Below are 26,906 nucleotides of genomic sequence, written 5' to 3' on the forward strand. Positions count from 1 at the left end.
TGCCACCCCATCCAAACTGCAGAGCGGGGGGGGGGGGGTCCCAGCCCTCCCTGTGCCTGCTCCCAGCACCCCGTATCCCACCGCGGTGGCCACCACTCACCCCCATTTCCCTGGGCACCCCACCCCAGTTACAGCCCCCGCACCCTAACCCACTGCTGGAACGGGGGTATCCCGAGCTTCCCCCAAACACCCCCAAGGCAGGACCCCCCCCACTGGGATACAGGTCTGGGGAAGCCATGGGGCAGCCCAGACCCCCCCCCATCCCCAAAATCACCGTGAGCGGAGGCGGTGTGCGATCCAAGTGATACATGAGGCCATTTATTGAGCGTTACAGACGCAGAGGAGGAGTATGGGGGGGTCTAGAGGAAGGATGGCGGGGGGGGGAGTAACTGTGCATCTATACAGGGGGGCCGGGACACCCCCAGCCGCTACATAGTCAGCTCCTGTGGGGGGAGAGAGCAGAGCATCAGGCACCCCCCCGCAGCACCCCAGGAAGGGCGGTTGCACCCCCAATTCATGCTGGGAGATGCACCGGGGGGGGCTATAACCCTGTTTGCAGCCCCCCCCCCCCAACCACTCACCATGATGGCGTTGACGATGTCGTTGTTGTTGTGCCGAAGCGCCCGCACGGCTTTGGGGCGCGAGACGTTGGCCTGGGCCATCACCAGCTCGATGTCCCTCACCTCCAGCCCCGTCTCGTCCACCTACGAGGGGGGGGGACAATGACACAGGACATCGCTATCAGCCCCCCCCCCCCCAAAAGGGCCCTGACCCATCCCCACCCGTACCCCTGGATCCCCTCCGGCACCCACCTCCTCCTCTTCCTCGCTCTCCTCCTTGATGGTGAGGGTGGGGGCCGTCTCCGTGATCAGGGGCGAGTGCTCCATCGGCACCTTGAACTTCTCCGCCGCCGCCTTGTGCACTTGCTGCGACAGGTCCTCGATCTGCGGGGACACGGGGTCACCCACCAGCCCCAAGGATGGGACCCCCCCCTCAGATCCCCTCTACCACCCCCCCCCCCCCAATTCACCTTGGCTTCCCCGAAGACGATGTAGATGTCGGACGCGGGGCTCTTGAAGACATCGGGTTTGGTGATGACGAAGAGGATGTTCTTGGATTTGCGGATGGTGATGCGGGTGACGCCGTGGATCTGCCGCAGCCCCAGCTTGGACATGGCCTGGGGGGGGGGGGGGGGGGGCAGAAGAAACCAGGACACAGGGGTGACCCCGTGTCCCCCTGTCCGGCATCACAACACCCCGAGCAGCCAAGGAGGGGGGTCTGCAGCCCCCCAGAACCCTGGGACAACAGCAAAACCAGGGACGTGGGACAATGTTGTCCCCCAGCATGGCCAGGCTGAGCCCCCATGCCCCCCCAAGAATGGGGGACCCCACACCACCACCCCAGCCCAGTACTGGGACACCCTGGCGTGACCTGGAGACCCTCTCAGAGTGGAGATTTCCCCCCCTGCCACCCCCCATCTTACCCCCCACTAACCCTAGGAGAGGACAGGGACCCCCCAGCCCCATGGCGGACCCCCAGCCCCACCTGGGGGGGTCCCCATCCCACCTTCCTGGCTTTCTTCTCGCTCCGGCTCTGCTTCGCCTTGCTGACAGTCTCCTCCCCGGTGCCCAGCGAGTGGGTGAGCTGTGCCTGCCAGAGATCCGTGGGTGAGGACAGCCCTGGTCCCACCACCCTGGGGAGGGTAAGGGGGTCCCCATCACCCCCTCTCCCCCCCCAAAAAAAACCCACCTGGGTCTGGGTCGGCTGCGGCTCCGAGCCTTCGGGCTCCTCCAGCTCAGGGATGGACTCGTCGTTACTCTCCGACTCGTTACACGACCCTGCGGCCAAGCAGAAGGGTGGGATGGAGACGGGTGCCCCTCTGACACCCCAACCCCCCAAAAATTTGGGGGAGGGGGGAACCCCACAGGGACCCCCCTCTCTCTCACCTTTATGGTTGGCCTCGCAGCGGCGGGGGGCCGGGGGCTGCTTGTCCTGGCGCAGGGCGATGCCGGCGGCTTCCCGCAGGCGCTGGATTTCGGGGCAGGGGTACGGAGCCTCCGCCTCGCTGGAGGAGCTCGACTCCGACTGCAGGGACCCCCGGGGGGGTCCCCGGCTGCCCGCGCTGCCCGTCCCTGCCTGCCTGCCTCGCGCCTCCTTCTCCTTGCGTGGGGAGGGCTGGGGGGCTGCGGGCAGGGAGGGGTGGGGGGCTGAGCTGGTGGTGCCCCCCAAAATCCCTTCCCATAGGGTCAAATCCAGCCTGCTCACCCCCATCGCCCACCCTGGGACCCCCCAAAGGGGACCCCCAGCGCCCCACCAGGGGGTGATGCCCACCCCAGCCCCACACAGTACCCCATGATGGTGGGGGGGTGGCTGTGGGGGCAACAGGGGGATCTAGGCTGGTGGTGCCCCCCAAAATCCCCTCCCATGGGGTCGATCCAGCCTGCTCACCCCCATCGCCCACCCTGGGACCCCCCAAAGGGGACCCCCAGCACCCCACCAGTGGGTGATGCCCACCCCAGCCCCACACAACACCCCATGGTGGCAGGGGAGTGGTCATGGGGGCAACGGGGGGGGGGGACTGAGCTGGTCATGCCCCCCCAAATCCCTTCCCATGGGGTCGAATCCAGCCCGCTCACCCCCATCGGCCACCCTAGAACCCCCAAAGGGGACCCCCAGCACCCCACCAGTGGATGAAGCCCACCCCAGCCCCACGGCGATGGGTGGGTGGGTGTCGGGGGGGGGGTGTATCTTACCTTCGAGGTGCTTCCTGGAGGGCGGCAGGACAGACGGACGCTCCTCGCCGGCGGGGAGCCCTGAGGTGTCCTGGGGGCCGCGGGTCGGATCCGGGCACGGCGACGGCGCGACGGCGAGAGGAGGCACTTGGCTGACTTTGGGGAGCGGAGGGCGGGGGGCCGGCGGCGGGCTGGGGGGCTCGGGGGGGGCTCGGGGTGCCGCTTCCCCAACGGGCTCCGGCTGAGCATCCTCCGCTTCGCCGGCACCCGGCGCGGGCTGGGGGCCGGAGGGGGCCCCCGCCGTCGCCTCCTCTTCCTCCTGCTGCCGGGGGGGTGCCGGGGGCTCGCTGGGGGGGCTGGGGGGGCCACCCTCCCCCAGGACTTTGGCATCGGTTTCCCCAGCAGTCTGGCTCAGGGGCTCATCGCCCGGCCGAGGGGTCGGGGGCTCTTGGGGGGTCGGGGGCTCCTCCGTCCCCCCATCGCCGGGAGGGCTCAGGGGGGGCTCCGCCAGCACCTCGGGGGGCTCCGGGGCCCTGGGGAGGAGGCGGGGGGCCGGCAGATCCCCAAAAGAGCCCCGTAACATGGCGGTGACCCGCTGCCGGTCCTCCTGGCGCTGCCAGGCCGCCCCGCTCTCCGAAAAGGCACCGGGTGGTTGGAGCAGTTCAAGGGGGGACGGGGGGGCCCCCACGTACACCTCCCGCTCCGAAGCGGTGAAGATCAACGGGGGGACGGCGGGGGGCGAGGCGGGCAGGCAGAGGGCCAGGCAGCGACGGGCGGCATCCTCTTCCTCCTCCTCCTCCTCCTCCTCGTCGGAAGATGGGGGTCTGGGGGGGGCGGCCGCCTCCCCAGCACTGTCCTCGGGGGCGGTGAAGAAGCTGGAGTCGGTGCGGGAGCGGGAGGTCTCCAGCAGCTCCGGGGACGACTCCTCGGAGGAGGCGGTGGCAGCGTCCCACTCCTCGGGGGCTTCGCCGACGTCCCCGGGGGGACGCGCCATCGTCCCCCGCGCCGAGGGACACGCGGTCACCGGTGGCTCCGGGGACTCGTCGGCCGAGGCCGCCCCGTCCGCCGCTTCCTCGTCGGCATCGCGAGGGGACGCGTCTTGCGGTGGGGGGGACGGTGCCGCGACAGCGGCCGGCCGGCTGGGCATCACCAACAGTGCCAGGTCGGGGTCGGTGGCCGCGCTGTCCGGCTCATCCGGCGGGCTGGGTGTCACCAACGGCACCAGGTCGGTGGCCGCGGTGGCTGGCTCATTTGCCGGGCTGGGCGTCACCAATGGCACCATGTCGGTGGCCGCGGTGGCCGGCTCATCCGGCGGGCTGGGCGTCACCAATGGCACCATGTCGGTGGCCGCGGTGGCTGGCTCATCTGGTGGGCTGGGCATCACCAACGGCACCACGTCGGTGGCCGCGGTGGCTGGCTCATCCGGCGGGCTGGGCATCACCAACGGCAGCATGTCGGTGGCCACAGTGTCCGGCTCATCAGGCAACCCTGATGGCACCAGGTCAGCGGCCACGGTGTCCGGCTCATCCGGCAGGCTAGGTGTCACCAACGGCACCAGGTCAACGGCCACGGTGTCCGGCTCATCCGGCAGGCTAGGCGTCACCAACGGCACCAGGTCAGCAGCCAGGGTGTCCGGCTCATCCGGCGGGCTGGATGTCACTGATGGCACCAGGTCAGGGTCGGCGGCTGCAGTGTCCGGCTCCTCTGGCAGGATGGGCATTACCAACGGCACCGGGTCGGCGGCCACCGTGTCCGGCTCATCCGGCGGGCTGGCCGTCACTAAGGGCACCAGGCCAAGGTCGGTGGCTGCGACATCCGTCTCATCCCGCGGGCTGGGTGTCACCAATGGCGCTGGGTCAGTGGCCACCGTGTCCGGCTCATCTGGTAGGCTGGGTGTCATCGATGGCACCAGGTCGGTGGCTGCCACGTCCGGCTCATTTGGTGGGCTTGGCGTCACCGATGGCACCAGGTCAGGGTCGGTGGCTGCTGTGTCCGGCTCATCCGGCAGGCTGGGTGTCACCGACGGTGCCGGGTTGATGCCCACGGTGTCCAGCTCGTTCGGTGGGCTGGGCGTCACCGACGGTGCCAGGTCAGCGGCCACGACGTCCAGCTCATCGGGGCCATCGGTGGCTGCCAGCTCGTTGCTCCCTGCTCTCGCGGTGCCAAGGTCATCATCACCGTCACCATCATCACCGTCACTCCCAGGGCCACCCTGTGGCTCCCCGTTGGCCGGTGCCACGTCGTCCCTCCCCGGCCCATCGGTTTGGGGGTCCCCGGGCTCCCCAGAGCAGAGGCCGGGGGGCTGTAGGACGCCGTGGCTCACCACTGGCTCCGTGCCGGGCCCCTCTTCCAGCACTGCCATACCGGAATCATCCTTCACCACCGGCTCCTCCTCGGCACCCGGCATCACCGCCGGCTCCTCTGGGAGCTGGGGGGGCTCTGGTGGGGGACACCCCCCTAGGACGGGGTCCGGCTCCCACAGGACATCAGGCTCCAGGGCTGAAGCCTCCTCCAGCTCCGAGGAGGAAGATGAGGAGGTGAGGAAGGTCTCACCGTCTGGCTCCACGCCACCTTCTCCGGAGGGTGCCGGGGGGGTCTCGCTGCCATCCTGCTCCTGCGTCGCCGGCTCCATCCGCTCGGCGCTGAGCTCATCCCCGCCGGCGTCCTCCACGCCGGGCACCGCGCTCGCCGGCTCCTCGCCGTGGTGGTGCCGCGGGGACCCCTCCGGTGAGCCGGAGCCGACCTGGTCCGTCCCGGCACGGAGGTGGAGCTCGATACCACCATCCCCAGAGGTATCGGTGCCGGGGGGAGCGGTGGCGGTGCCGGCGGCCCCCCCCTCAGCCCCCACGGCATGGTGCTCGGTGCCGTAGAGCCGCTCGTCCTCCTCGCCGTCGTAGGCGGCCGAGTCGGAGGAGGCAGAGGTGTCGTCGCGGAAGGCGAAGGACTCGTCCACCCCCTCGGTGATGGAGGTCTCCGACAGCGAGCGCAGGAAGGAGGCTGAGGTGCTGCCGCCCTCCTCCTCCTCCTCCTCTTCTTCCTCCTCCTCCTCTTCTTCTTCTTCGTCCTCGTCCTCCTCCTCCTCACCGGAGAGGGGCAGGGGTGCCGCGCCGTGGGGCAGCGGGGTGATCTCCACCGCCTCGGCCTGGAAGAGCAGGCTGCCGCGGAAGGGCAGCAGCGCCGCCGGGATCAGGCCCGCGCCGGGCAGCCCCTCGCCCCCCGACACCTCCCATTCCTCGTCCTCCTCTTCCTCCGGCGTCTGTCCATCCTCATCCTCCTCATCCTCCGGCGGGACGAAGGGTCCGTCTTCCTCCTCCTCCTCCTCGGGAGACGGCGGGGCGAAGGCCGGGGGTTCCTCCAGGCCGGCGGGCGACGCCGGCACGGTTTCGACCTCGGCCATGCCTTCGGCCTCGGCGGCCGCCATGGCTTCGGCCTCGGCCACCAGGTTGGGGGAGCAGGACGGGGAGGTGCTGGCGGTGCCGGAGGAGCCCCAGCTGCCCCCCTCGGCCGTCATGTAGGACCCGGAGGGGGACGTGGGGGGGGAGCAGAGCCCCTCGCTCTCCCCGTCCGTCTGCTCCTCGGGGGGGGCAGGCGGCAGCCGGGACCCCCCGACCCGGATCGGGGTGGAGGGAGCCGTGAAGAAGAGGTCGGGGTCCAGGCTGGCGGCGGGGGGGGGTCTGCCCGGGGGGGGCTCTTTGGCGGGAGCGGGGAAAGGACAAGGCACGGCGGGCGGCGGGGGACCCCCCCGGAGCTCGGGGGCGGCGGGGGAGCGGGTCTCCTCGCCCATGACGATGCGGGTGTCCAGGGGGTCCGCGGGCGGGGGGGGCCGGCAGGCCTCGCCGGGGGGAGCGGCGGCGGGGGGGCCGGGGTCGCAGCTAGCCCCCTCGGGCTGCGGGCGAGCCTCCTCCTTGGCGGGCATCGGCGGGGGGCTCGTGGCCGGCAGGGGGGCTGTGGAGAGAGGGGAGACCCCCCCCACCCTCAGTGCCATGGCCCCCCAACTCCTGCCCCCCCCCCCAGGGTCACCCCAGAACGGGGGGGCCATAGGGAGGGGACAGCCAGGGGGCTGCCATGGGGGGGGGGGACACGACGTGACACCCAGCCAGGCTGGTATCACCCACCCCGGGGGGGGGGGGAGAAGAGGGCGACCCCCCCACCCAGAGCACCCTTGGGGTGACACACACCAGCAGACACACCCCCCCCCCAAGGGGCATACAGATTTAGATGCATTAAGGGGGGGACCCCTCCACTGGGAGGGGGACCCCATATCCTCCCCCCCCCCCTTACAACATCACCCCTGGAGGGAGCTTTGTGCCCACCCATGCACTGAGTTTGTGGGTTCTCAGCCCCCCACTACCCAGCTGGGGGGGGGGGGTGAGCTGAGTTCAGCCTCCTCCTCACCTCACAAGCACCCCAAAACCTCCCTGGGGGGGGGGGAAGGAGGATGACACCCCCCATTACTCCCCACATTACCTGACGCCCCCAGAGACAGGTCCATGGGGGGGGGCAGAAGCAACCAGGACCCACCAGTAACACCAAACCCAGCACAACCCCATGGGCCCCCCCCACGGGGGGGGCTTTATATAGAGGTGAGGGGGCGGGGCAAGGCTGCAGAGGCTGCTGGGAGGGGTGGGGGGGGGTGGGGGGTGGGGTCTCACCTGGGTATTTAAGAGGCAGCTGCCTGCCCTGGGGCAGGTGGGGAGAGACCCTCCCCCAAAAGAGGGGTCTGGGGTGGGGTATGCCTGGGGTGCCCCTGAGAAATGGGGGGGCCCTTAAAGGGTTAATTGGGGGGCTATGCCCCCCCAAAATCTCATGTTCTGTCCCATGGGGTGGGGGGTGCTGGGATCCCCTTAGCTCTGCCCTTCCCTGCTGCTGCCTGGCTGGGACCCCCTTCCCCCCGTACCTGGGGGGGTGTTTTGGGGCTCCCCCTGCTCCCACCTGGCACAGGGGCTGTACAAGGCCACCTGCACCCCCCTCTGCTGTCCTGGGGGGGGGGGAAAGCCCTGACACCCCCTCCCCACCCCTTGCATAAACCAGACCCTCACCCCACTATTTTTGGGTGAGCCACTGTCCCCCTCCAGACCGGGCTCCTGGGAGGGGAAACTGAGGCACATGGGGAGGGTGGCAGTGGGGACATCCAGCCCCCCCCCCCCCCCAGTGGGTGACAGTGAGCCCACGGGGCCGCCTGTGCCGGGTGACCTTGGGCCACGGCTCCGCACTGCCCGTGCCTCAGTTTCCCCACCCGGTGGTCCTGGGGAGGGGGAACGGAGCTGGGATTTGGGGGGGGGGGGGAGGGAGCTCGGACTCCCCAGGACACCAAGACATCCCCCCCAGGTTCTGCCAGGGCCTCCCGGTGTAGGGCTGGGGGGGGGCACAACCCGAGGCCGGCCACGCCTGGGGGGTCCTTGGGGCTGAAGGGAGGGGGTGTCCCCAAAGGGGTGTCCCCAAAATCACCTCCTGCCTCGCCTCGGGGGTGTCAGTACCGGAGCCCCTCGGCGGTGTCGGCTGCCGAGAGCTGCCGCCGCGGCCAGCCCTGCGTCCTCCATCCCTCCCGCTCACGTCCTCCATCCCGCATCCCTCCATCCCGCATCCCTCCGTCCCTTCTCCCCGCGGCCTCCCCTCGGCCTCACCTGCCTCCGATCCCTCCGGCATTCCGTTTTCCTTCTCCAATCCCCCCAACCCTTCGGTTTTCACCGATTCTCCGGGCATGGCGATGCCAGAGCCCGGCCGGCCGGCCTGGGTGGCCGCCTGCCACCCCGCTCGGCCGCCGGCACCTTTGGCTTGGGCTGGACGAAGGCGGCTGTGCTGGGAGAGAAGCGGAGCATTAGTGGGGCTCCGGCGGGGGGGCCGGCAGCGGGATCAGCCCCGTCATCCCAGATGATGTCAGCAGGATTTTTTTTTTTTTTTTCCTGGTGGGTTGGTTGTTTTTTTTTTTTTTTTTTTTTCTGGTTCCCCCCCCCCCCCTTGCCTTTTCTTTCTCTTCTGATTTTTTTTTTTTTTTATTATCTCTCCGGCAGGGAGAAAGCGGGGTGTGTGCCAGGCACTGCGGCGGTGGGAGGGGAGGGAAGGGCCCACCCCATCGCTGCTTGCATCAGCTCCAAGGCGGGGGTGGGGGGTGGGCGGTGGGTGGGTTCAGGGGGGTCCCCAGCCTCAGTTTCCCCAGCCAGGATTGACAAAAAGGGGGATGGAGGTGGGATTTTATCCCCCTCCCCCCTAAAAAAAGGAGGCAGAGCATCCAGCGATGTCCTGGGTGTAAGTGGTGGTGGTGGGGTGCTGAGCTGCTGAGCCCCCCCCTCCCAAAACGCAGCTGCACGCAGGCGGTGATGCCAGACGTATCGGGGGGGGGGGGGGGACAACGACACCCTGTGTGTCCCCCAGGCATCGCCCCGCGCCCGGGTACCGCTGGGGAGGCAGGATGGGTGCCTGCGCTGTCGCCATGGGAACGGCCCTTCTCCTCCTCCTCTCGTCTCCCTGGTGATGGTGAGGAAGATGGGGATGGTTCCCTGGCAACATTGGGGGGGGGTGGTGGTACCCCCAAAAGGCTGGCGGTGGGGAGAGCCTGGCTGGATGGACAGACAGACAGACACATGCCTCCTTGGGTGGAGGGAAGGAGATGCCCGGGGGACCGGGCACCCCCAGGACACCCTGTCCCAGCTGGGGATGGACCAGACCAGACCCCCCCCCAGGTAACCCCCCCACCCCACGCTGCAGGGAGAGGAAGGCCCCCACCGAAGGATGCTGAGGGGAAACTGAGGCACGGCCGGAGAACATGGAAGGATGCCGGTGCCTGCCGCCAGGCACGGAGTGAGGCTGGCACCCGGCACGGGCACGGTTGGGTGCTGGCTGCCACCCCGGGCACGGAGCGCGGCTGGCGCCGATGCCGGTGCCGCCGCGATGCCGGTGCCAGGAGCAGACCCGAGCCGTGACTCAGCATCTCCCGGTCGCCTCCGGTAAACTTCGCCGCACCGCTGCGGCCTTCTCCCGGCACTGTATCCCCGGCCTGTGGGATGGCGGGGCACCAGGAGAAACGCCGTGGTCCCCAACGGTGTGGGTTGGGGGAAGGAGATGAGGCTGTGCCCCCCAGCCAGAAAGGGCTGGAAGGGACGTGGCAAGGACCAGCAGCATCCCGGCGGCCAGATGGCAGCTAATCCATCCCCAAAGCCCTTCCTGGCAGCCGGCTCCGGTGCGTCACGGCACCCAGGGTTTTCCTGACCCACCTCGTCCCCCCCAAGCCCGGGTGCACGTGTCCCACGGGACACGGGGGACGCCTCGTGCGTGTTGTCGGGATGAGGGGGAAGCTGCGGGGGTATTGGGCGGTGCTCGGGGCTGGCATGATGTGGGGCAGGATCTAACCCTTCCCAGTTAGAGCCCCCCACGTCCCAGCGCACGCTCTGGGGGTCCTGCTGCTCCGGGTGGAAGCGGTACAGCACGGCACAGGAGCCGGCCCTGCCCGTCCTCCCTCCCCTCTCGCACTGCGCAGCCGCCCGGGGACAAAGCCCCGCTAATAAGACAGGAATAAGAGAGGCTGGGATGGCTCTTAATCCTAAACCCTGGTTTAAGCCGGCTTCCTCCAGAGGCTGTGGTGAAGGGGGTCCTGCCAAGCATCGGCACGGAGCCGTCTCCCACCCCAGGGAAAAACCAACGCCGTGTGCCAACCGGCGCAGACATCCCCCGCCACCCCAAACCACGGCACTGTACAGCGGTGGTTTTATTTGAACACGTTTTTAACACAGACAAGTGTTGCCAGAGAGGCCGGGCAGAGCGGCGCGGTTAGCTCGCCATCTCTTTGGCCATGACCTTGTTGAGCTTGTCTTTGAGGTAGGCTGTCCGCTGCCGCTCCAGCTTCAGCTCCAGGAACTCGTAGTGAGGAACCTGCAGTGGGGGGAAGAGGAGATGCCATCAGAGCCCTGAGGTGCACAACAAGGTCCTGTGTTTGGCCGCCGGAGGAGTGTCCATAACCTATTTTGATCCCCCCGATGTCCCACGGCAGGGATGTGGAGCAGAGACACCACCATGGCAGCCCTTGGGCCGGTCCCCACCATGGCAGAGGCGGGCACCGAGTCTGACGAGGCTGTGGAGATGGGTGAAGGGTACCCTTCGCTCCCGCCTGACGGTGGAATTGGCACCCAGGGGACCAAAATGCAGACAATTCAGGACTGTCCCCAAATTGGCCCGCGTCACCACCACTGAACAACGGGCTTCTGTGAGCAGTCGGGATGGCACAAAGCACTGGGAGCGGTACGGGCCGAGCAGCCAGCCCCGGCACCCACCTTTCCTCGTGGTAGAGGAGGATTCAGGGCAGCACCTCTGCCACGAGAGGCTTGAGGACCTTGTTAAGCACCAAAACCTGCTTAATTTTTCATGTGAGATGCAGAGGACGTGCAGGGCTTCATGGTCCTGCCCTTGGCACACCCCATCCTCCTCCCCGTGCCTCTCCCAGCAGCCCCCAGCCTGGCGAAAGGCAGATGAAATGTTTATTTGGAGTGAATTTGCAGGCAGGAGGAGGGCAGGCAGGCCAGGGAAGAGGTTCAAGAGCCCGGCACCTTCTTTCTGGCCGGCGGCTGACAGCTCCAGCTACGTTAGAACACTGAAGCCGGGACGCCGTTCCTCGGCAGCACCTCCGCCAGCCTGTATGAGGGAGCAGCCTTGTCTGGGGGGATCCCACCACCCACCCCTGCCTCTATATTTAGCAGTCGAGAGGCACTGCTGAAGCTGCGGGAAGCAGCACTTCCCTCCTCCTCCTCCTCTTGTCTCCCCCCAACCCCCCCCCCCGAGCCTCCCCAGCCAGCCAGCCAGCGCGGGGGCTGCAGGGGGGGGATTACGCAAGCGGCTGGGAAAAACAGCGCCGGTGAACCTCAAACCTCGCTTCGCATCAGCCTCAAAGCGCGGCAGCAGGCGCAGAGAGCTGGGGGGAGGACGCTGGGGAAGGCCCGAAGCTCAGGGTCCTCGTGGGGACAAGCTAGGGAGACCACCGTGGGGTGACAATGACACTGCTCTGGGGTGACACGTGGCCCTCCAGCCCCAAAGGAGCTGTGCTTAGAGTACGCGGCTCAGGCAGGATGGGGCTGAGCCCGGGCTCCGCAGGGCAAGGGGCAGAGGGAGGTCTCCCTGCCTGCGAAGGCAGCGTGCCGAGCCACCAACCCTCCGCCCGCAGAGCAGCCCGCAGGAGGGCAGGGCTCGCTGCCTGCCAGGAGAGCTATAATTACCTCCGGGAAGCTAAATAATACATGACCCCGCTGGAGCACAGGGCTCTGGCGCAGGGGATCAGCACCCTAAGACCTTGTCTGCCGTCCTCCTCGATTACCGATTTCCCCCCCCCCCCCCACCTGGCACCTTCAGGCTGCCTAACAGGTGGCCAAGAGAGGATCACGGCGGCTAATCCCGGCGCGGGCAGGCAGGCGACCTGCCGAGCCGCCCCGCACAGAGCCGTGGGCACCAAGGAGCGCTCAGGGCTTGACCTGGGACTCTGCCCTGTTGTACGGGATCCAGAGCCATCAGGAAGAAGGTGAGGGGAGCGAGAAGGAAGCTGGTAGACCCCCCTGCCCTCCCTCAAGAAGGGGTCTGCTCCTCCACCTCCATGGAATTAAGAGACCCCTCTCTTCCCTGCAGCTACTCACATCCACCACGAGGAAGCCGGCCGCCTGGATGTGGCGCCGGGCCATGACGTAGCGGCCCAGCAGGTCCTTGCTTCTGTTGCTGAAGTTGGGGAACTCCCACCGGAGGAAGGCGACCCTGGGAGATGCACGGAGGAACGGGAGGTCATGAGATGTGAGGCTGAGCACGTGCAGCCCAAGCGGAGCTGGCAGCAGCACCCGGATCCCGAAGGGAGCTGCGGCAGAAGGGCCTGCTCCAGCTCTGCCGATCGCCCCGTGCCAGCCGGACACAGATTTGTCCTGCTGGAGCCATTATCCTGCCTCTGAGCCATCCGAGAAGCCCCAGGGCAGCAGCTCAAGTGCAATTTATCCACAGCCCAGGCCTGGCAGCAGGCTGAGTGGGGCGATGCTGCCTTTTCCAGGCAGGAAGGAGGCAGCTTTGTCCCCAGGGCCCTGCAGACAGCCAGCCTCTGTGGCAGACAGACCTGGCAGAGGCTCTCTTCGGAGAGAAAACCATTGCCACGACCAGTGTCCGGCCCCCTCCCCTGCCGTGCCTCCACCAGGTTGGCTGGCCAGAGCAGCCCATGGCTCTAAAATGTTATCCCAGTGGGGCTGGCACAGCCCTACCCCAATTTCTGTCCTGTGCCCACCCCCTCCTGCTCCCAAACAAGGGGGGACGCAGCTGGGCACGGCCCCCTTGGCACACTGGCAGCCCCTGCGGCGCTGCCGTGAGTTGCCAGCTGCGGTGACCAGGAGGTGTGGAGCCCACGGATCCTCAGCACCACGAAGGCAGAGCCTTCCCACTCCTCTCCCGGCGAGCTCCTGCCTGGACAGCAGGGCACAGCTGAGCCCAGACCCACCTCCTGGCTCCCGGTGGCAGTGGCTTTGTCCCTTCCGAGTAGAGCAGATGGGGAGCAGCAAAGTCCTTCAAGGGGAGAGGTTTATTTTCACTGTTCACCACCATCTCGGCATCTGCACGGAGAGGAGGGAACACAAGGATTCCCGACACCCACCTGGATGCCGCTCACACCGTCTCCGCTGAGGCTGGTGATGCAAAGCATGCGAAATCCTGCCGCTCCCTTCCCAAAAAACCCATCTTTGCTGAAGCCGTGGAGCAGCTTTGCGCGTGCAGCCAAAGGTACAGCACCTTCCTTGCACCGCCGAACGGCAGGGTCTGCTTACCAAGCATCTCCTCGGGCAGAAGACATGTCTGTGGCGTGATTTTATCCCCCAGTATCCCATGGGAAGGGGGCGTGGGGCTGACAGACCACAGAAGTTGCTGTGGCAGCCGGTTGGCCGGTCCCCACCACAGAGGAGGCAGGGACCGAATTTGACAGGGCTGCAGGAGAGCAGGGAGCTGGGGGAGCCTGGGGTGGGCTGTGGGAGCTGGGGGTGCGGCAGGGGAAGGGAGGGCAGAGCCAGAAGCCTTTCACCGGCCTTTGTGCTGCTTGGCTGCAGAAGGGCTTTCCTCCCGCATCTGCTACCCACAACCATGACCTGGGCCGCGGTTTCTGCTCTGCCTTCAGAGTCAAGTTGCAGGAGGAGATGGGAACAAGACAGGGCAGCTGCAATGAGCAGGCGGAGGGGCGTGAGGCTGAAGAATGAGGGGGGAGATAAAGCCTGGTAGCCGTACCCGAGCCCTCGAGTTCAATTCCCTCCACCAAGCAGAGCCTGATGGGGTCCCGCTGCTGCCCACGGAGGCGGGGAGAGGACGCACTCACCGATCTGCCAGCCATAGATGGTGTGTACGTCGAAGCGCCCGTTGTCCTGCCTCCCCAGCACCCCTGCCAATGCCTCCCGCAGGCTGCTCTGCAGCAGTGTGACCTTCTCCCCCACTGGCAGCATGGTGCTCAGCATCTCCACCGGCAAGAATGGCCCCTGGTAGCTGGGGCTTTCCAGCCTGGCAGCAGCGTTGATGTTGATGAGCCTCAGCCGTAAATTCTGGGCCCTGAAGGACTGGTCGCCTGGCAGGAGGAGAGAAGCAGAGCTAGAGACATGGGCCAAAGCCCCAGCCCACAGCAGGGTCTGGCTCTTCATACAGTGGCCTGCCTAGCCTGTCTCACTGGGATTCCTGGTTCTGATCCCCCCGCTATGGGTCCCTGCCTGCTGGCGTGGAGATACAGATCACCAAATGCAGGGGTTCCTGGCTTTGCTCCAGCTGCTGGGTGCTCGCAGGAAGCCACCATGAGCTGGCGGAGCCAAACAGGGCCCTTGTTCAGTGGGGACAGCCTCGTCAGAGCCCAGTGTCTGCAGTGGGATTTTATCCCCAGGGTCCCACAGACAACAGAAGTTGCTGGGGCAGCCGGCTGGCCAGTTCCCACCACAGAGGAGAGAGGGACTGAATTTGACGGGGCTGCACCTCCCCAGAAGTCACCATTTTGTTAGGAAATACCAAACCCTCCCATCTCTTCTCAAGGTCTTGGGGAAAGCCAAGTGGGCTTGCCAGAGCAGAGCAGCAAGCTGTGCCTTGGGGCATGCGATTTCCACGACAAGGTTGAGGACAATGCATCATTTAGATGGACCAGGCTCAGTATCGCTGCTCCCTGCCCCAGGTCTGAGGTTCTCGGTCCCCGTCCCACCAGCAGAGATGCCCACCTCACCTCGGATCTGAGCGTGGAAGTCAGGTGCCAGCACTCGCTGCAGGTAGGGAGCCTTGGCCTGCTGCAGCACGCAGAGCGACCACACCAGGTCCGTCAGCAAGTGAGGCTCCAGGCTGTCCAGCTGGCCCTGGAGCAACTCGTGGACCTGCAGAGAAGGAGACCAAACAGCTCAGGTCAGTGCTGCTGATGCTTCGATCTTGTGGTCAACACGCAGATCTGGCAGCTTGACAAACCCCCAAGGTGTTACGGTGCACCCGATGTGCACTGTCTCCTCTACAGCAGTGCTTCTCCCCTGCGTTATTTGCAGAGGGGAGATTTTAAGATTGCTGTAACATGACCCTGCTGCTTGTGAGCTGCAGTTCACTGGCCCGGGATGCTGCGTCGTTGCCAGGGAGGCTCATCAGAAAGCCCAGCAGCAAAGCGCAGCAGCCAGGGGTAACGCGCCACTGCAGCCAGCCCTGCCACGAGGGCAGCATTCAGAAAAGGCAGAGTTGGAGGTGGTAAGCCCTTCAGGATCTGCGGCTAAAACCTGCGGTAAACAGAGCTGGAGGGGTCTGAGGTTGTATTGGTGGTGTCAGGATGTCTGTCCAGGAATCACAGCAAGAGCCCGGAGCTCTGCACCCTGCAGGGGCTTCTCCTGTTAAACCTGGAGAACTTTTCTGCAACACCTCAAAAATGAGTAGTTTTGCACTTGCTACAAAGTCCCCCTTCACGGTGACCACGATTAATGCTGGCAGGGGGAGTCCAGAGCCCTGGATGCTACTTCCACACCTCGCCCTCCTTGCCGTCCCAGGGAGACCCCCTGCTCCCAAGATTGGCTTGGCCACGGGGGACAGGCTGCCCTGCGGTGGGACACGAGGTGCTGCCGATTAGAAACACCCATATGTGGGTCCTCTTCTTTCTTGGCTGCGTGTTGCAGGTAGGACTGCGCAGGCCACACTCCCTCTGCCGGGTGCTCGGCGAATGCCCGCTTACTCAGCAATAACGCAGCTCCTCTCTGGAAATCGTCAGCATAAATCTGTCCCCAAGGAGGTCAAGGTGACTTCCTCCTCCACTTCAGAGGCCAGCCCGGCTGCCTCCACGAGCCAGGGTAGGCAGGAGGATGCCAAGGACAGCGCCTGCTCCATGCTCGCCTCCTGCCAAACCAGGCAGGAGGCTCCCCCTCCGCTCGGCCGTTCCAGCCCATCACATCTCCTCGCCCTGGGATGCGTCAGCCTTCCCCCCCAGGCAGGTAGACAGCAAGCACGTCTGCCTGTGGCAGCCTCTATCCTTCTTGACAGCTCCCCAGAGCTGGGGAGGCAGCCTCAGCGCTACCAGACAGAGGGCTTGGCTCAGCTGGGAGAGCCACACAGCTCTGCCGGGAACGGGTGTGCGACCATCAACACCTATGGCCTCGTTATGAAGAGTTAATTACAGCAACTGGAGTTCAGGAGGGCAGTGAACACACGCACACGCTGCTTGCGTCTGCTAGAAAAGCGAGCCTGTGGGGACTTGAGCCAGTCATGGACTAACTGGTTCAGCTATTGCCCAGCACGCAGCCAGGGGAGCCCAGTGCGGGTTTTTAAGCCTGGCCTGAGCTCTGGGTTCCCCCTTCCCATGTCTCACACCGTTTAAAACTGGCTCGAGCCATCCGATGTGCACTTTCACACACAGATGTGCTAGAAGGTGATCTGCAGCCTTCCTGCTGACTAGGAAGGGAGGAAGTTTGATGAAGAGGGGGAAAAGAGGAAGGTTACCATGTTGAAGAAGTCCTCGATTCCGCTGGGCTGGAAGTTCAGGCGAGCAAAAGACAGGATGATACTGCACAGATGGGTGACTGACAGCTGCTTGGTGTTGTCCAGGGCATACTGGAAGATACAGGGGGAAAAAACAGAGGTTTAGGTCTGTCCTACATGAGTACGGACAGAAAAAGATTGAAAGCGTCAGCCGAGGACGCATCCAGCCCTGTGGCAAGATGGAAAAACGTGAGCGAAAAGGTCTTTCAGTGCTTCCCTGGGATTTTATCTTGGCACAAGGGAAAGCTGTGAGTGGAAGAAGAGCTCTGTAATATTCCGGTACAGATGCAAAAGTACAGGAGCATAAACTGGGGCAGAGCTGGGAAGGCGCCTGGGGAGAGAAGCAGCGCTGGCACTCGGGACTGGAGGCTCAGACAGAACCGAGACCAGCTCCAGCTCAGCACGGATTCCCAGTGCTGACTTTAGCGGAAGATGAACAGCGAGTCCTGTCAGACTCGATTACAGCCGCCAGCTGGGTAGGGAAAACAGTGACAACATCCCAGAGAGCATCTCTGGAGAGGTAGTGGTGGGGAAACTGCTCCCATCTCCCAAGAACCAGGGTGGATCACAGTTGTACTGGTGCCAGTGGGGACTTCCCTGCCCTCCCAAGCCCCCTCCTCACCTGTGCAATGGCCTCAAACAGCGGCAGGTTGAGCCACTTGAGGAGGGCGAAGGATCTGATGCAGCGTGTCACCTCGACGGGCGTCATCATGGAAACGTGGGGGTGCAGGTCAGTGGCTATCTTCTGGAAGACCTGGGGCTGGTGGAAATTCAGTTTTCCTTAAAGGAGCAAAGAGAAAGCGGCAGCCACTTACAAGGAGCTGGTACGGGAGCTATGCCTGGATGGGTGGTGATGGCACAAGGGAAAGCACAGAGCCGTTCGTTAGGAGCAGAGGAGGCTCGGAGACCGGTATTGTCTCCCCCAGTTGCCTTGGCCTCATCCTTTCTGGTCAGACCAAGTCTCTGCTGAGTCCTGCTGCACCCACCAGCTCTCAATCCCAGTGCCAACTCATGGCTCCAGCCTCCACCTAGTGCTGGTAACAGATTTTACCCCCAGTGACTCCATCTACAGATCCTGGTCTGGCCAGAAGAGCCCTGAACTTGCCCAGGCTACCAGGAATCTCATGCCAGCTGAGGAACAAGCGAGCAATGATCAGCAACCTGCAGCACCAAGCACCGGAGGCCAGTGCAGACCAGCCAGGAGGGGACAGTCCCCATGAGAGGAGCATAGGCAGGGTCCGAGACTGGCTGCAGTAGCAACAAGTACAAACCATCCTGATGCAACAACAGGGCAGCTCCAAGCACTGAAGAGAAATGTCAGTGTTGCTTGCTAGCGTCCCAGCCAAAAGCATCCCCGCCGCAGCAGCTACAGAGCTGCTGGAGCCTGCAAGAGCCAGTCTCGCTCCCAAACCATGTCCAGCCGTTGTAGTTGTCCACTTCGTAGGTTTTAAGGCTGGGGGACTGCTGGATTACCTGCTCTGATCTCTGCATATGACCCAGGCCCATATATACTGTCCAGCTGCCCTTCCTGAGCTGAAGCACCTCTAGCCCTGCCTCTGAGAAAGGCACCCAGCACAGATTTACAGGCTGTGACATGGAGCGTCCACCACTCTCCTTGAAACTTGTTCCAGATTAATCATCTTCATAGTAAGTAAGCCAGTAACATCAATGACAGAAGCATGAGCTCCCTCCAAGGCCAGGTCTACTGGGGTTATTTCTTTATCTTGAGAGTATAGCTAACCTACAAAGGCCATCCTGGCCCCAGTTGCTGTCAGAAGAGCTGTTCCCACCACCAGAAGCTGGACAATCAACTGAAGGAACTCCTCCTTGGGTCTCCTGGCTTCCTTTATCCCTGCTTGTCTGGGCTTTCCACTGGCTACCAAGAGTAAGAGGAGAACAAGACCATGCAACATTGCGTGGAAGGAGGAGCCAGAGAACCAAGACACTCAGGATCATAAAACAGATTACCAGTTAGTGCTACCCTGCTGTTAATAGAGCTGTTTGGCACCAGGTTCTGTCACCATCAAGTATCTGGCGGCTCTGGTCTACCCTCTGGCCAGGAACACCACCAAGGTGGCTGTCACCGCCCTGAGCATCTGCCAGCGCCTGTAGAAGTACTTGCAGCACCTCACCTGCTGAAGAGTACGAATTCAGCACCCAGCGCTTCTCAAATGATAATTAACTTGTCACTAGGACATCTTGGGTGGAAAGACATCAGCTATCTTAGTGCCACTGTCCCCACATAAACAGTCTAGCTCTCCCCAGGGCTCCTGCTCAGCCCTCCTTTTACTGAGGGCTGTGTTTTGCAAGTGAAGAAACAGAGGCAGGGGCTCCCTGAGAAACCCACAGCCACGGGAGGAGGCAAGAGAGGATTTGGGGCCATTTGGGGCATCCTGGCTCACTAGCTGCCTATGCTGCAGGGCAGAGGGCCTCCCTGGCACCCCGATGGCCCTTCCAAAGCACGCTCTCATCACAAGTCCCCTTCTTCCCATGCATTGGAAGGAAAAGGGCATACCTGTGCCCACTCTGCCTGTGCTCAGAGCTCGAAACTACCCAGCTGCACTGGCTGGTACGCTAGGTCCAGCCTAACGTACCCTGCCAGCCTTTCTCCTTCATCTGGCCTCAATGCCGTGGCAGCAACACTATCAAATCCCCGCTCGAGTGCCCAAAATCAGCTGGACTCTACCACACGTAATGTCCAGCAGGTGCCAATTCAACCGAGCTGCTTACCATAGGCAAAAATCAGGTCCAGCAGGACGTTGAGGCTGAGCTCAGAGTGCTTCTGCATCAGGTGGTAGGACAAGGCTCGGAGGAGAGGCACACAGCGCCGGTTCTGGTAGGCTAGAGCCAGACTTATTTTCCGGATGTCATCAGGGCTGAACTGTTCAGCAAGCTCCAGAGCCTGCCAAGAAATGTTTTGAGCAGGGATGTAAAGAGAAAGCACAAAGCAAGGTGCAGATACAGCCTTTATATGGAGCGGGATGCGCCATCGCTACTGGCTGAGCCTCTCTGAGGGTGACAGGGACTGGGACTAGTGAGTGTTTAGCACATGGTAAGGCTAAGGGGCTGGGAGCGAGCATAACGGCTCAAGCGGAGGGAGGGCGAGGGGAAGCAGACCCTTGTCCTCTCAGCAGGGCTCAGCCAGGACCTTCCCGCTGCTGGTTCTACCTCCCCCAGCCGGCAGGACCTCAGCGTCTACTCTGTTCTGTGCCTAGCCACCGTAACACGCTGTTGGGCAAACACCGACAGAGGAAAGGCACCTGCTGCTGGATCAGAGCCCTGTTTTCCACTCTAATTTCCATTTCATTTGCAGGATGCTACCCAACATTGTTAGTTCAGGCTCTGCATAAGCTGACAACCCCGTCAGATCCAGCTACAGCATTCTGCCTCGTCACACACCAGTGTCTGTAGCATTTATTTATCCCCAGGGTCGAGACGGACAGTGGGGCTCATGAGCTACAGCCACTGCTGTGGCAGCTGTTTGGCCAGTCCCCAGCACGGGTTGGATGAGGACTGAATTTGACACAGCTGCAGTCGGGGCTCCTGCAGGGGCTCTGACTCGAAGGACATCTCCCTGCTCCTGCAAGCAACAGAAACGGGGACCCACTGAGCACCAGAGGGGACAGACCTGCCCCCTTTGGAGACGATGGGTGCCCAGAGGCAGCCAGAAGGCGAGGACAGTATGGTCACTCCTTGTTCCAGCTCTCCTCACAGCTTAGCTTGTGCAGAGAAGCAAAGGATGATGTTTTTGGCAGCTGTGTTATGCTGGCTCTGTAAGTTACCACTTGCCAGCTGAGCTAAGGAAATCTGAGCCCGTCTCTGCTAACCTGCTGCAGCTGCAAAGTAAAACACATCAGCTCAGCCCACTTCCAGCAGTGCAAACCAGTGCGAGTCACCCACTCACACCAGTATGCATTGTGAAGGGGCTGGCGAGTGCAAGCTCCCCCATCTACATGGCTCCTTGGATGGAAACACCTCTTAGAAGCACCCATGCACGGGAGCTGCTTAAACAGCAACCCATAAGCACACACCAAAGTACTCTGAAGCAGCGAGCGCAGCCTGTGTGGAATTAGCGTTCCCATATAGGGTTGAAGGGGACAGGGCTCTCCCTCCCGCTGTTGTCACCTGCAGGAGGTGGCCCGTCTGAAGGGAACGGAGGCAGAAGGGAGAGCCCAAGCCCGTACCTTGTCCTCCAGCCGGTCCATCAGCGCCGGGGAGATGTGCCCGACCTTGCTCATCAGCGCCACCACAGTCCGAGTGCCCTCAAGCTCCGTCCAGCGCAGCTCCAGCTTCTTGATGACTTCGTTCAGCAGCCTGCTCTCCTTTACCTGCTTGACTGCGAAGAACTCTGCCAGGGAGGCGAGCTGCCTGAAGGTGAGGCGCCGCAGCCGCCACAGCACCTCCTGCTCCACCGACTGCATCTCCCTCCTGTTGCTGTCCACTCCCAGGGAGTAGAGGCTCTTCAGGAGGTTCAACAAGGTGTTATTCCACACCTGAGAAATCTAGCAGCAAAGAGAAATAAGGGAGAGGTGTTGATGAGAAACAGCACGAGAGCATTCAGTTGCCAGTCATGCCAAATGCCAGGCAATGCTCTGTCTCTCCAGAAAGAGCTGCACAGCATTGAGGAGGAGGCAAGAGAGCCCTCCTCGGTCCGAGGACATCCAGCTGTCCCCCACCACAACACGAGACACCTGCTCCTCCTCACAGGTGTAGCCTGCACAGTCAGATACAGCCTGGAGTGACCCAGCACCCTGGTGAGGAAGAGGAATCTCAACACCTGTACCACAAGCCGAAGCATGCACCAATCCCAGTGGCACGGCAGAGCCTCGAGAGGTAACCACACATCGCTTACAGAGCTGCCATATAGGCGGTGAACTCTCTCTGCCTCAGAGAAGGATGCTACGCAAACTGGCTACCAGCTGGGTGACATATTTAAGTAGACTTTACCCTTCTCTGGAGGCACTTGAGCTTCTCTGTGGTGTGGCTGGGATATGACATGGGTGGCTGGTAAAACAAAAAGCAGTGGGGAAGACTGATAATTCAGGGGCAGAAACTTGAGGGTCTCGGGGGGAATGCCAGGGAACTCCAACCCACCTCAGGTCAGATGAAACTTATGCTAAAAGCTCTGATTTCTCTCCAGCATCTCCAAAAGGAGGCTGGGCATGAATCCCACCAGCTGCTGAGAGCACCAGGACTTGCCCAGTCCCACTCTGCCCACTGAACTTCTCTGCTTGGCCACCACTGGCTGTGTTCCCACCAGCAGCCCTGATACGAGGCAGAGCTTGTGGTTTTCCACCAGCAATCAGTCCTCCAGCTTTCATCTCCTTTGGCATCTATCAGGGAATGCCAGGCACCTCTATTTCCAGCCCAAGCTTCCCCAGCTGTGCTCTGCTGCTGCCACACAGCGCTAAAAGGCAATTTCAGTCCGAAAGCTCTCCTGATTTCTATAAAAACAAACACAATCCTCAGCACAACATCGCTTCTGATGGGCCCTTCAGAAAGCGTCACTGCGCCAGCCACCCCGCTACAGAGCACAGCGTCTGCTTGACAGAATATCCCAACACTACAAGATGATTTCAGAAACAAGGAGTTGCTTCTCAGAGTGACCGTGCAGCAGGCAAGCGAGGCAGTGCCGTGAGATGTTGAATTTCAGGCAGGAGTGACTACACGAGTTTGGGCAAACAAAGGCGCTAACTCTCTGGCCTGTTCAAACTCCAGCACTTCCACCAACACAGCAAATTCCTAAAGTGCTGCTCAGAAACAGTTCAGCACCTCAGGCACAAGAACAACCTGAGCCCTGCCAGGGTGCTCTGCTCAAATCTGAAAAATCACAGACCAGGATGCAGCCAGGAAAAGGAGCAGAGCTCACAATTTGCCCTGGGTTATTCAGAAAGTCACAAGGAGAACCAGATTGCTCCCCTGGCTGATCCCTCACCTTTTTCACCCATTCACATGTACAAAACTCACCTCACAGTCTGTTAAGAGCCCTTCCCTCAATGCTGTCTTGGCCCACGCCTCATCTTCTGTTCAAAATCTCTGGCTCGTCGACACAAGGACATTGCAAGCCAATTAATTTTAGTTTCTTTGCATCAGAGCGTCTTTGCATCTACATGATGACCTCTTACATTCAGTTATCTACGACTGCGGCTCCAATAACAGCTCACTGGAGAAGGATAATTGCGTTTGCAGCGAGTTTGCTTGCTTTACATCTCAAAATCCCTAGCCACATCCCTCTTGGCAGTTTCCTACACTTAGGCCACACTGCCTTGCTTCTCATAGCGCTCATCCAGCCCGTTGGCTTTGCTTTGCCAGCTCTGGAGCATCCCTTCCCCACTGAGTGGCCCCCAGGGACACGGGCATCCCTTTGACCTGTGGTGACAGCGACACAGGACCATGCAGATCAGCAGGAGCAGTACTTTCACTCCAAATACAGCAGCATGGAAGCGTTGCAGCTCAACAGATCTAACCAGGCAACCTTAGGACAAATCCCACCTCTCTGCTATCCTTAGACAGGTTTTAGGGAGCAGAGATTACGGATCAGGAAAAATATGAAGCGTCTGCAAAACACTCTGCCAGGGCCTCATGAAGTTCAACACAGCAAGTTCAACACAGCAAGTTCACAGGTCAGGGCAATCCCCAGCACCAGCACAGGCTTGTGGATGAAAAGCTGAACACGATCCGGCAACATGTGCTCGCAGCCCAGAAAGCCAACTGTATCCTGGGCTGCATCACCAGCAGCATGGCCAGCAGGTCGAGGGAGGGGATTCTGTCCCTCTGCTCCACACTCTGGAGAAGACAAGGCTCTGGGGAGACCTTCCTGTGGCCTTTCAATACGTAAGAAAGATGGGGACAGACTTTTTACCAAGGTCTGTAGTGACAGGACAAGGGGTAACTGCTTTAAACCAAATGAGGGTAGATTGTGATTGGATGTAAGGAAGAAATACTTCACTATAAGGGTGCTGAGGCACTGTACAAGTTGCGCAGAGAAGCTGTGGATGCCCCATCCCCGGAAGTCTTCAAGGCCAGGTTGGATGGGGCTTTGAGCGACCTGGTCTAGTGGAAGGTGTCCCTGCCCATGGCAGGGGGGTTGGAACTAGATGATCTTTAAGGTCCCTTCCAACCCAAACCGATCCTACGACATGAGGCCCATGAGCTGCAGGTTACTTCCGTAGCAGGTGGCTGGGCCAGCACCAACCGCAGCGGACAATGCTGAATTTGATGGGGCTGCCAAGGTTCGACTATACAATGTGCCGAGCATGGTGCACTGGTTCCCTTCAGATGCCCCATCTTACCCGATGCTTTCTCTGCTGTCCGGCTGTGTAGCTCTGATGCGCCTTTGCCACTAATTGGCAAAGGTGCAGCTTTATCTTACTGAGAAAACTGAAAATTCATGAGAGCAGGAGTAAGGCAGCATTTAACGAGGATGATCTCTCCGCTACATTTTGTCTCTGGGCCCAACAGCAGCGCTTTCGGGTAGAAATAATCAGGCAACCTGCCTAGAGCTGATAAATTCACCTCCCGATCCCCTCAACTTCATTTTTTACTTGGAAAGGCACAGTAAAACCCTGAACAAGCAGCCTGCTCGAGCTGGCCATGCCGGTTCAACCGCAGGAGCACTGGCTGCTTTCTGCCTCATATTCTTTCCCCAAAACTCTTCTGCGGCAAGGAGGGAACTTACCTGGGAATCCATGATGCTGAGGACCTCTTGGAAACACTCATCTTGCAGGATGCTCTCTGTTTCCAGGTTTTTTAATGCTGCGAGCCGGGAAAGTTGAGTAATTATTAGCGAGGCTTGGTTGCTGTTAAGAGCATGGTGTTTGGTCAACTGGAAGAGTTCCTGAGGACTCGTGGCTGTTTCAATCAGTTCCCTGATCACTTTGTGCTCTGGATTTCCGCTGTCCTCCACCTGCTCTTTGACTGAGAATCCGTCTGCCCAGCTGGAAGGGCTCGAAGCATGAAATGAAGCGAAAGGTGCTTGAGGCAGAGCTCTCGCCATCGCCACCTTCCCAGCAGGCGCCAGCAGAGAGGCCGGGACCGCTGAAGGAGCAGCAACGAAGGCACCAAAGTGCCTCCAGCAGCAGCGTCGCACCAAGCGGGCAGCCATGGTGGAAGGTGTGGGGGGAAAGGAAGGCCGGGGTGGCCGTAACCGGCTGGAGGTCAACGCCGCATTTCAGGAACGCTATGAAAAGAAAAAGAAACCCTTTAGGAGCGGGAGAATTTCAGAGATGAAGAGGAGGAGGCAGCCAGCTGCTGGTAACCGTGGTGAGGATGGTTTTGACCCGCAACATTTTATGCTTTCTGACGATCGATTGATGGGCAAGACACCGCTTTGGATGAGGCTACGCTCTTCCCCGCTGGGGCTTAACCTTTCGTTAGGGGCCGCCCGGCTTTCCCAGGCAGCGGGTCAGCAGCACACCGGCCTCCCCCCAGACCTTCAGGGACACAGCCCCGTTCTCCCCAGTTGCTCCCAGTTTCCCCACACCCTCCTCCCCGGGTTCCCTCCCGTTCCTGCCCACCCCGCCACCCCCCTCAGCCCCCCGCCCCTCCCGGGGCTGTTCCCCTCAGACTCCCGGCCGCGACCCACGCTTCCCCGCGACATTTCCCCTCAGAAAACCCTCCGGGGCCGGGCCGGGCCCTCGGGCCCTCCCGCCCTCACCGAGCCTGACCTCGCCTGCCCCAAGCTCCGCCATGTCGCGCCCGGCGCGGTCCGACAGCGTCACAGCTCTACGGCGAGTCTCTATTGGTGGAGAAGCGGCGGGGTTGGGCGGTGCCGTGGCGCTGCGGTGAGCTCTTATTGGCTGGAGGCGGTGGTTCCCTTCTGGTGGGCGGTGACAGGGGGGAGCCGCGCGGGCTGTGAGGGCGAGCGCGGCCGCCATGATGCGCCGTGATCCGCCATCAGCCGCCGGGGCCCCGCCGCGGCCTCGCCGCCCCCCTTCACCCTCCCGCCCTCCGGTCCTACCCGAGGCCGCGGGTCGGGGCTGGGCCCGACCTCGCCCGCCAGGCCGCCATTTTGCGGGGCTGAGCCCCCGCGCTGCCATCCCTCCTCCTTCCTCAGCTCCCCCCCCCCCCCCCCCCCCTTAAAGCCTCTCCGCCGGCGGCCCCTTCGCCGCCTTCGATACTGAAATTCACGATCTGTAAAGAAATACTCTCCTAAGACTCGTCTTGGAGTTTCGGAAAGCAGGCATTCTTCATTGCAGCGCTGGGTGCGCGGGGGATAATTCCACCTAGCGCGTGTTCCACAGCTTCAGCACAAACAGGTTATATAGCGTAACTAATTACATATTAATCGGATTAGTATACATACAAATTATGGTAACTGATTATCGTAGTACTGTCTACATCCGATCTTGTGCAATGGTTCTTCGTTTGAGTCGGAGGGCTGCTTTTGCGACCACCGACCCATTCCAAATTCTGCTGGCTGACCTTCAAGTCTTTGTTCGTTGATCTTGGAGCTTAACATAAGGTTTCAGTCACGTATGGTCAGTTTCAGTATTCTTCTTATCTAATGTACAGGAACATCCAGCCGTATAAGAGCAAAGAACTGTAAAACTTAAAGAGTAACTACCTCTGCTAGTTAATAACTTGGCTACACTTTTGTCTATTGCTTCAATCATAGTGTTATAAGATTTCTAATAATTACCAAATCTCACCTTTACAGTCATCTAGCAGCAAACCAGTTTCCACGGCTGGTACAAAATATTAAAACCCATAAAAATACTTAGACATACTATACAGAATGTATGGACATATGCTATCACTTGGGGGAAGGAAAGGATTTCCACCCCCTGCTCCCAGCCCTCTCTGGGGCTGCTGCCCCAGCGCTGACGGACCAGCCGTGTCCTCACTTTACCTGCTGAGGTTCTCACCAGTAAGGTTAGCTGAGTTCTGCCTCACCCGACCCCTGTGTTTTATTTCCTGCTGTTATTAGAGCATCCAAACAGATCAGGGCCCGGCTGTGGGAACGAATAAAAGACAAATAAATCTGTGGGTTGCCAGGAATGAGGAGGGGCAGCTCGATTTTTGCGGCGATCAAATAAAGCGAGAGACGCTGATTTACGAGCGGGGTATTTCTCAATGGCTCAAGGCCTTTATGTTTGATTTTGGGGGTGTTATTTACCACCATCCCCCCTGCCCTGGTTGGCGGTGGGGAGTTGGCTTGTGAAATGCAGCTGTAGCTGTGTGAGCATGGTGCTACCTGACTAAAACTCACCA

General features: G+C 61.8%; 2 protein-coding genes and 5 non-coding genes across 8 annotated transcripts; all 7 read right to left on the reverse strand.

The window, feature by feature from the left end:
- Positions 1–428: 428 nt before the first annotated feature.
- NACAD (NAC alpha domain containing) lies at positions 429–8,990 on the reverse strand. Its single transcript, XM_075022447.1, has 9 exons — positions 8,357–8,990; positions 5,133–6,677; positions 2,754–5,057; positions 1,947–2,183; positions 1,750–1,838; positions 1,567–1,650; positions 1,031–1,177; positions 813–944; positions 429–704 (listed from the first exon to the last, which is right to left on the reverse strand). The coding sequence occupies exons 1-9, from the start codon at positions 8,433–8,435 to the stop codon at positions 429–431; spliced, it is 4,893 nt and encodes a 1,630-aa protein (XP_074878548.1). The 5' UTR covers positions 8,436–8,990.
- Positions 8,991–10,417: 1,427 nt separating this feature from the next.
- On the reverse strand, positions 10,418–25,419 carry TBRG4 (transforming growth factor beta regulator 4). 2 transcript variants are annotated; one of them, XM_075043485.1, is made up of 11 exons: positions 25,361–25,419; positions 24,373–24,873; positions 20,879–21,196; positions 19,425–19,596; positions 17,317–17,474; positions 16,656–16,766; positions 14,920–15,064; positions 14,041–14,283; positions 13,180–13,291; positions 12,344–12,458; positions 10,418–10,598 (listed from the first exon to the last, which is right to left on the reverse strand). In XM_075043485.1, the coding sequence occupies exons 2-11, from the start codon at positions 24,796–24,798 to the stop codon at positions 10,497–10,499; spliced, it is 1,902 nt and encodes a 633-aa protein (XP_074899586.1). In that variant the 5' UTR covers positions 24,799–24,873; positions 25,361–25,419; the 3' UTR covers positions 10,418–10,496. The 2 variants fall into 2 exon arrangements, with proteins under 2 accessions (XP_074899586.1, XP_074899593.1); XM_075043492.1 differs by having other exon boundaries at positions 25,351–25,370.
- LOC142028801 (small nucleolar RNA SNORA5) lies at positions 10,673–10,802 on the reverse strand. The gene has a single exon (XR_012649694.1). It is a non-coding gene; the product is annotated as a small nucleolar RNA SNORA5 (small nucleolar RNA).
- LOC142028813 (small nucleolar RNA SNORA5) lies at positions 13,524–13,663 on the reverse strand. The gene has a single exon (XR_012649707.1). It is a non-coding gene; the product is annotated as a small nucleolar RNA SNORA5 (small nucleolar RNA).
- On the reverse strand, positions 14,561–14,677 carry LOC142028800 (small nucleolar RNA SNORA5). Its single transcript, XR_012649693.1, has one exon. It is a non-coding gene; the product is annotated as a small nucleolar RNA SNORA5 (small nucleolar RNA).
- Positions 20,094–20,227, reverse strand: LOC142028812 (small nucleolar RNA SNORA5). The gene has a single exon (XR_012649706.1). It is a non-coding gene; the product is annotated as a small nucleolar RNA SNORA5 (small nucleolar RNA).
- LOC142028802 (small nucleolar RNA SNORA5) lies at positions 23,800–23,923 on the reverse strand. Its single transcript, XR_012649696.1, has one exon. It is a non-coding gene; the product is annotated as a small nucleolar RNA SNORA5 (small nucleolar RNA).
- Positions 25,420–26,906: the final 1,487 nt, after the last annotated feature.

The sequence above is a fragment of the Buteo buteo genome, chromosome 2 (assembly GCF_964188355.1).
Source record: "Buteo buteo chromosome 2, bButBut1.hap1.1, whole genome shotgun sequence".
NCBI classification, from domain to species: Eukaryota; Metazoa; Chordata; class Aves; order Accipitriformes; family Accipitridae; genus Buteo; species Buteo buteo.

Coding starts and splice junctions, on each gene's coding strand:
- NACAD (XM_075022447.1), bottom strand. CDS start 8,435: ATGCCCGGAGAATCGGTGAAAACCGAAGGGTTGGGGGGATTGGAGAAG. Junction 1,839..1,946: donor CTGCGAGGCCAACCATAAAG/GTGAGAGAGAGG, acceptor GCTTGGCCGCAG/GGTCGTGTAACGAGTCGGAG. Junction 945..1,030: donor TCGTCTTCGGGGAAGCCAAG/GTGAATTGGGGG, acceptor GTGTCCCCGCAG/ATCGAGGACCTGTCGCAGCA.
- TBRG4 (XM_075043485.1), bottom strand. CDS start 24,798: ATGGCTGCCCGCTTGGTGCGACGCTGCTGCTGGAGGCACTTTGGTGCC. Junction 19,597..20,878: donor TGGACCGGCTGGAGGACAAG/GTACGGGCTTGG, acceptor ATTTCTTGGCAG/GCTCTGGAGCTTGCTGAACA. Junction 14,284..14,919: donor CTTCCACGCTCAGATCCGAG/GTGAGGTGGGCA, acceptor TCCTCCTGCCAG/GCGACCAGTCCTTCAGGGCC.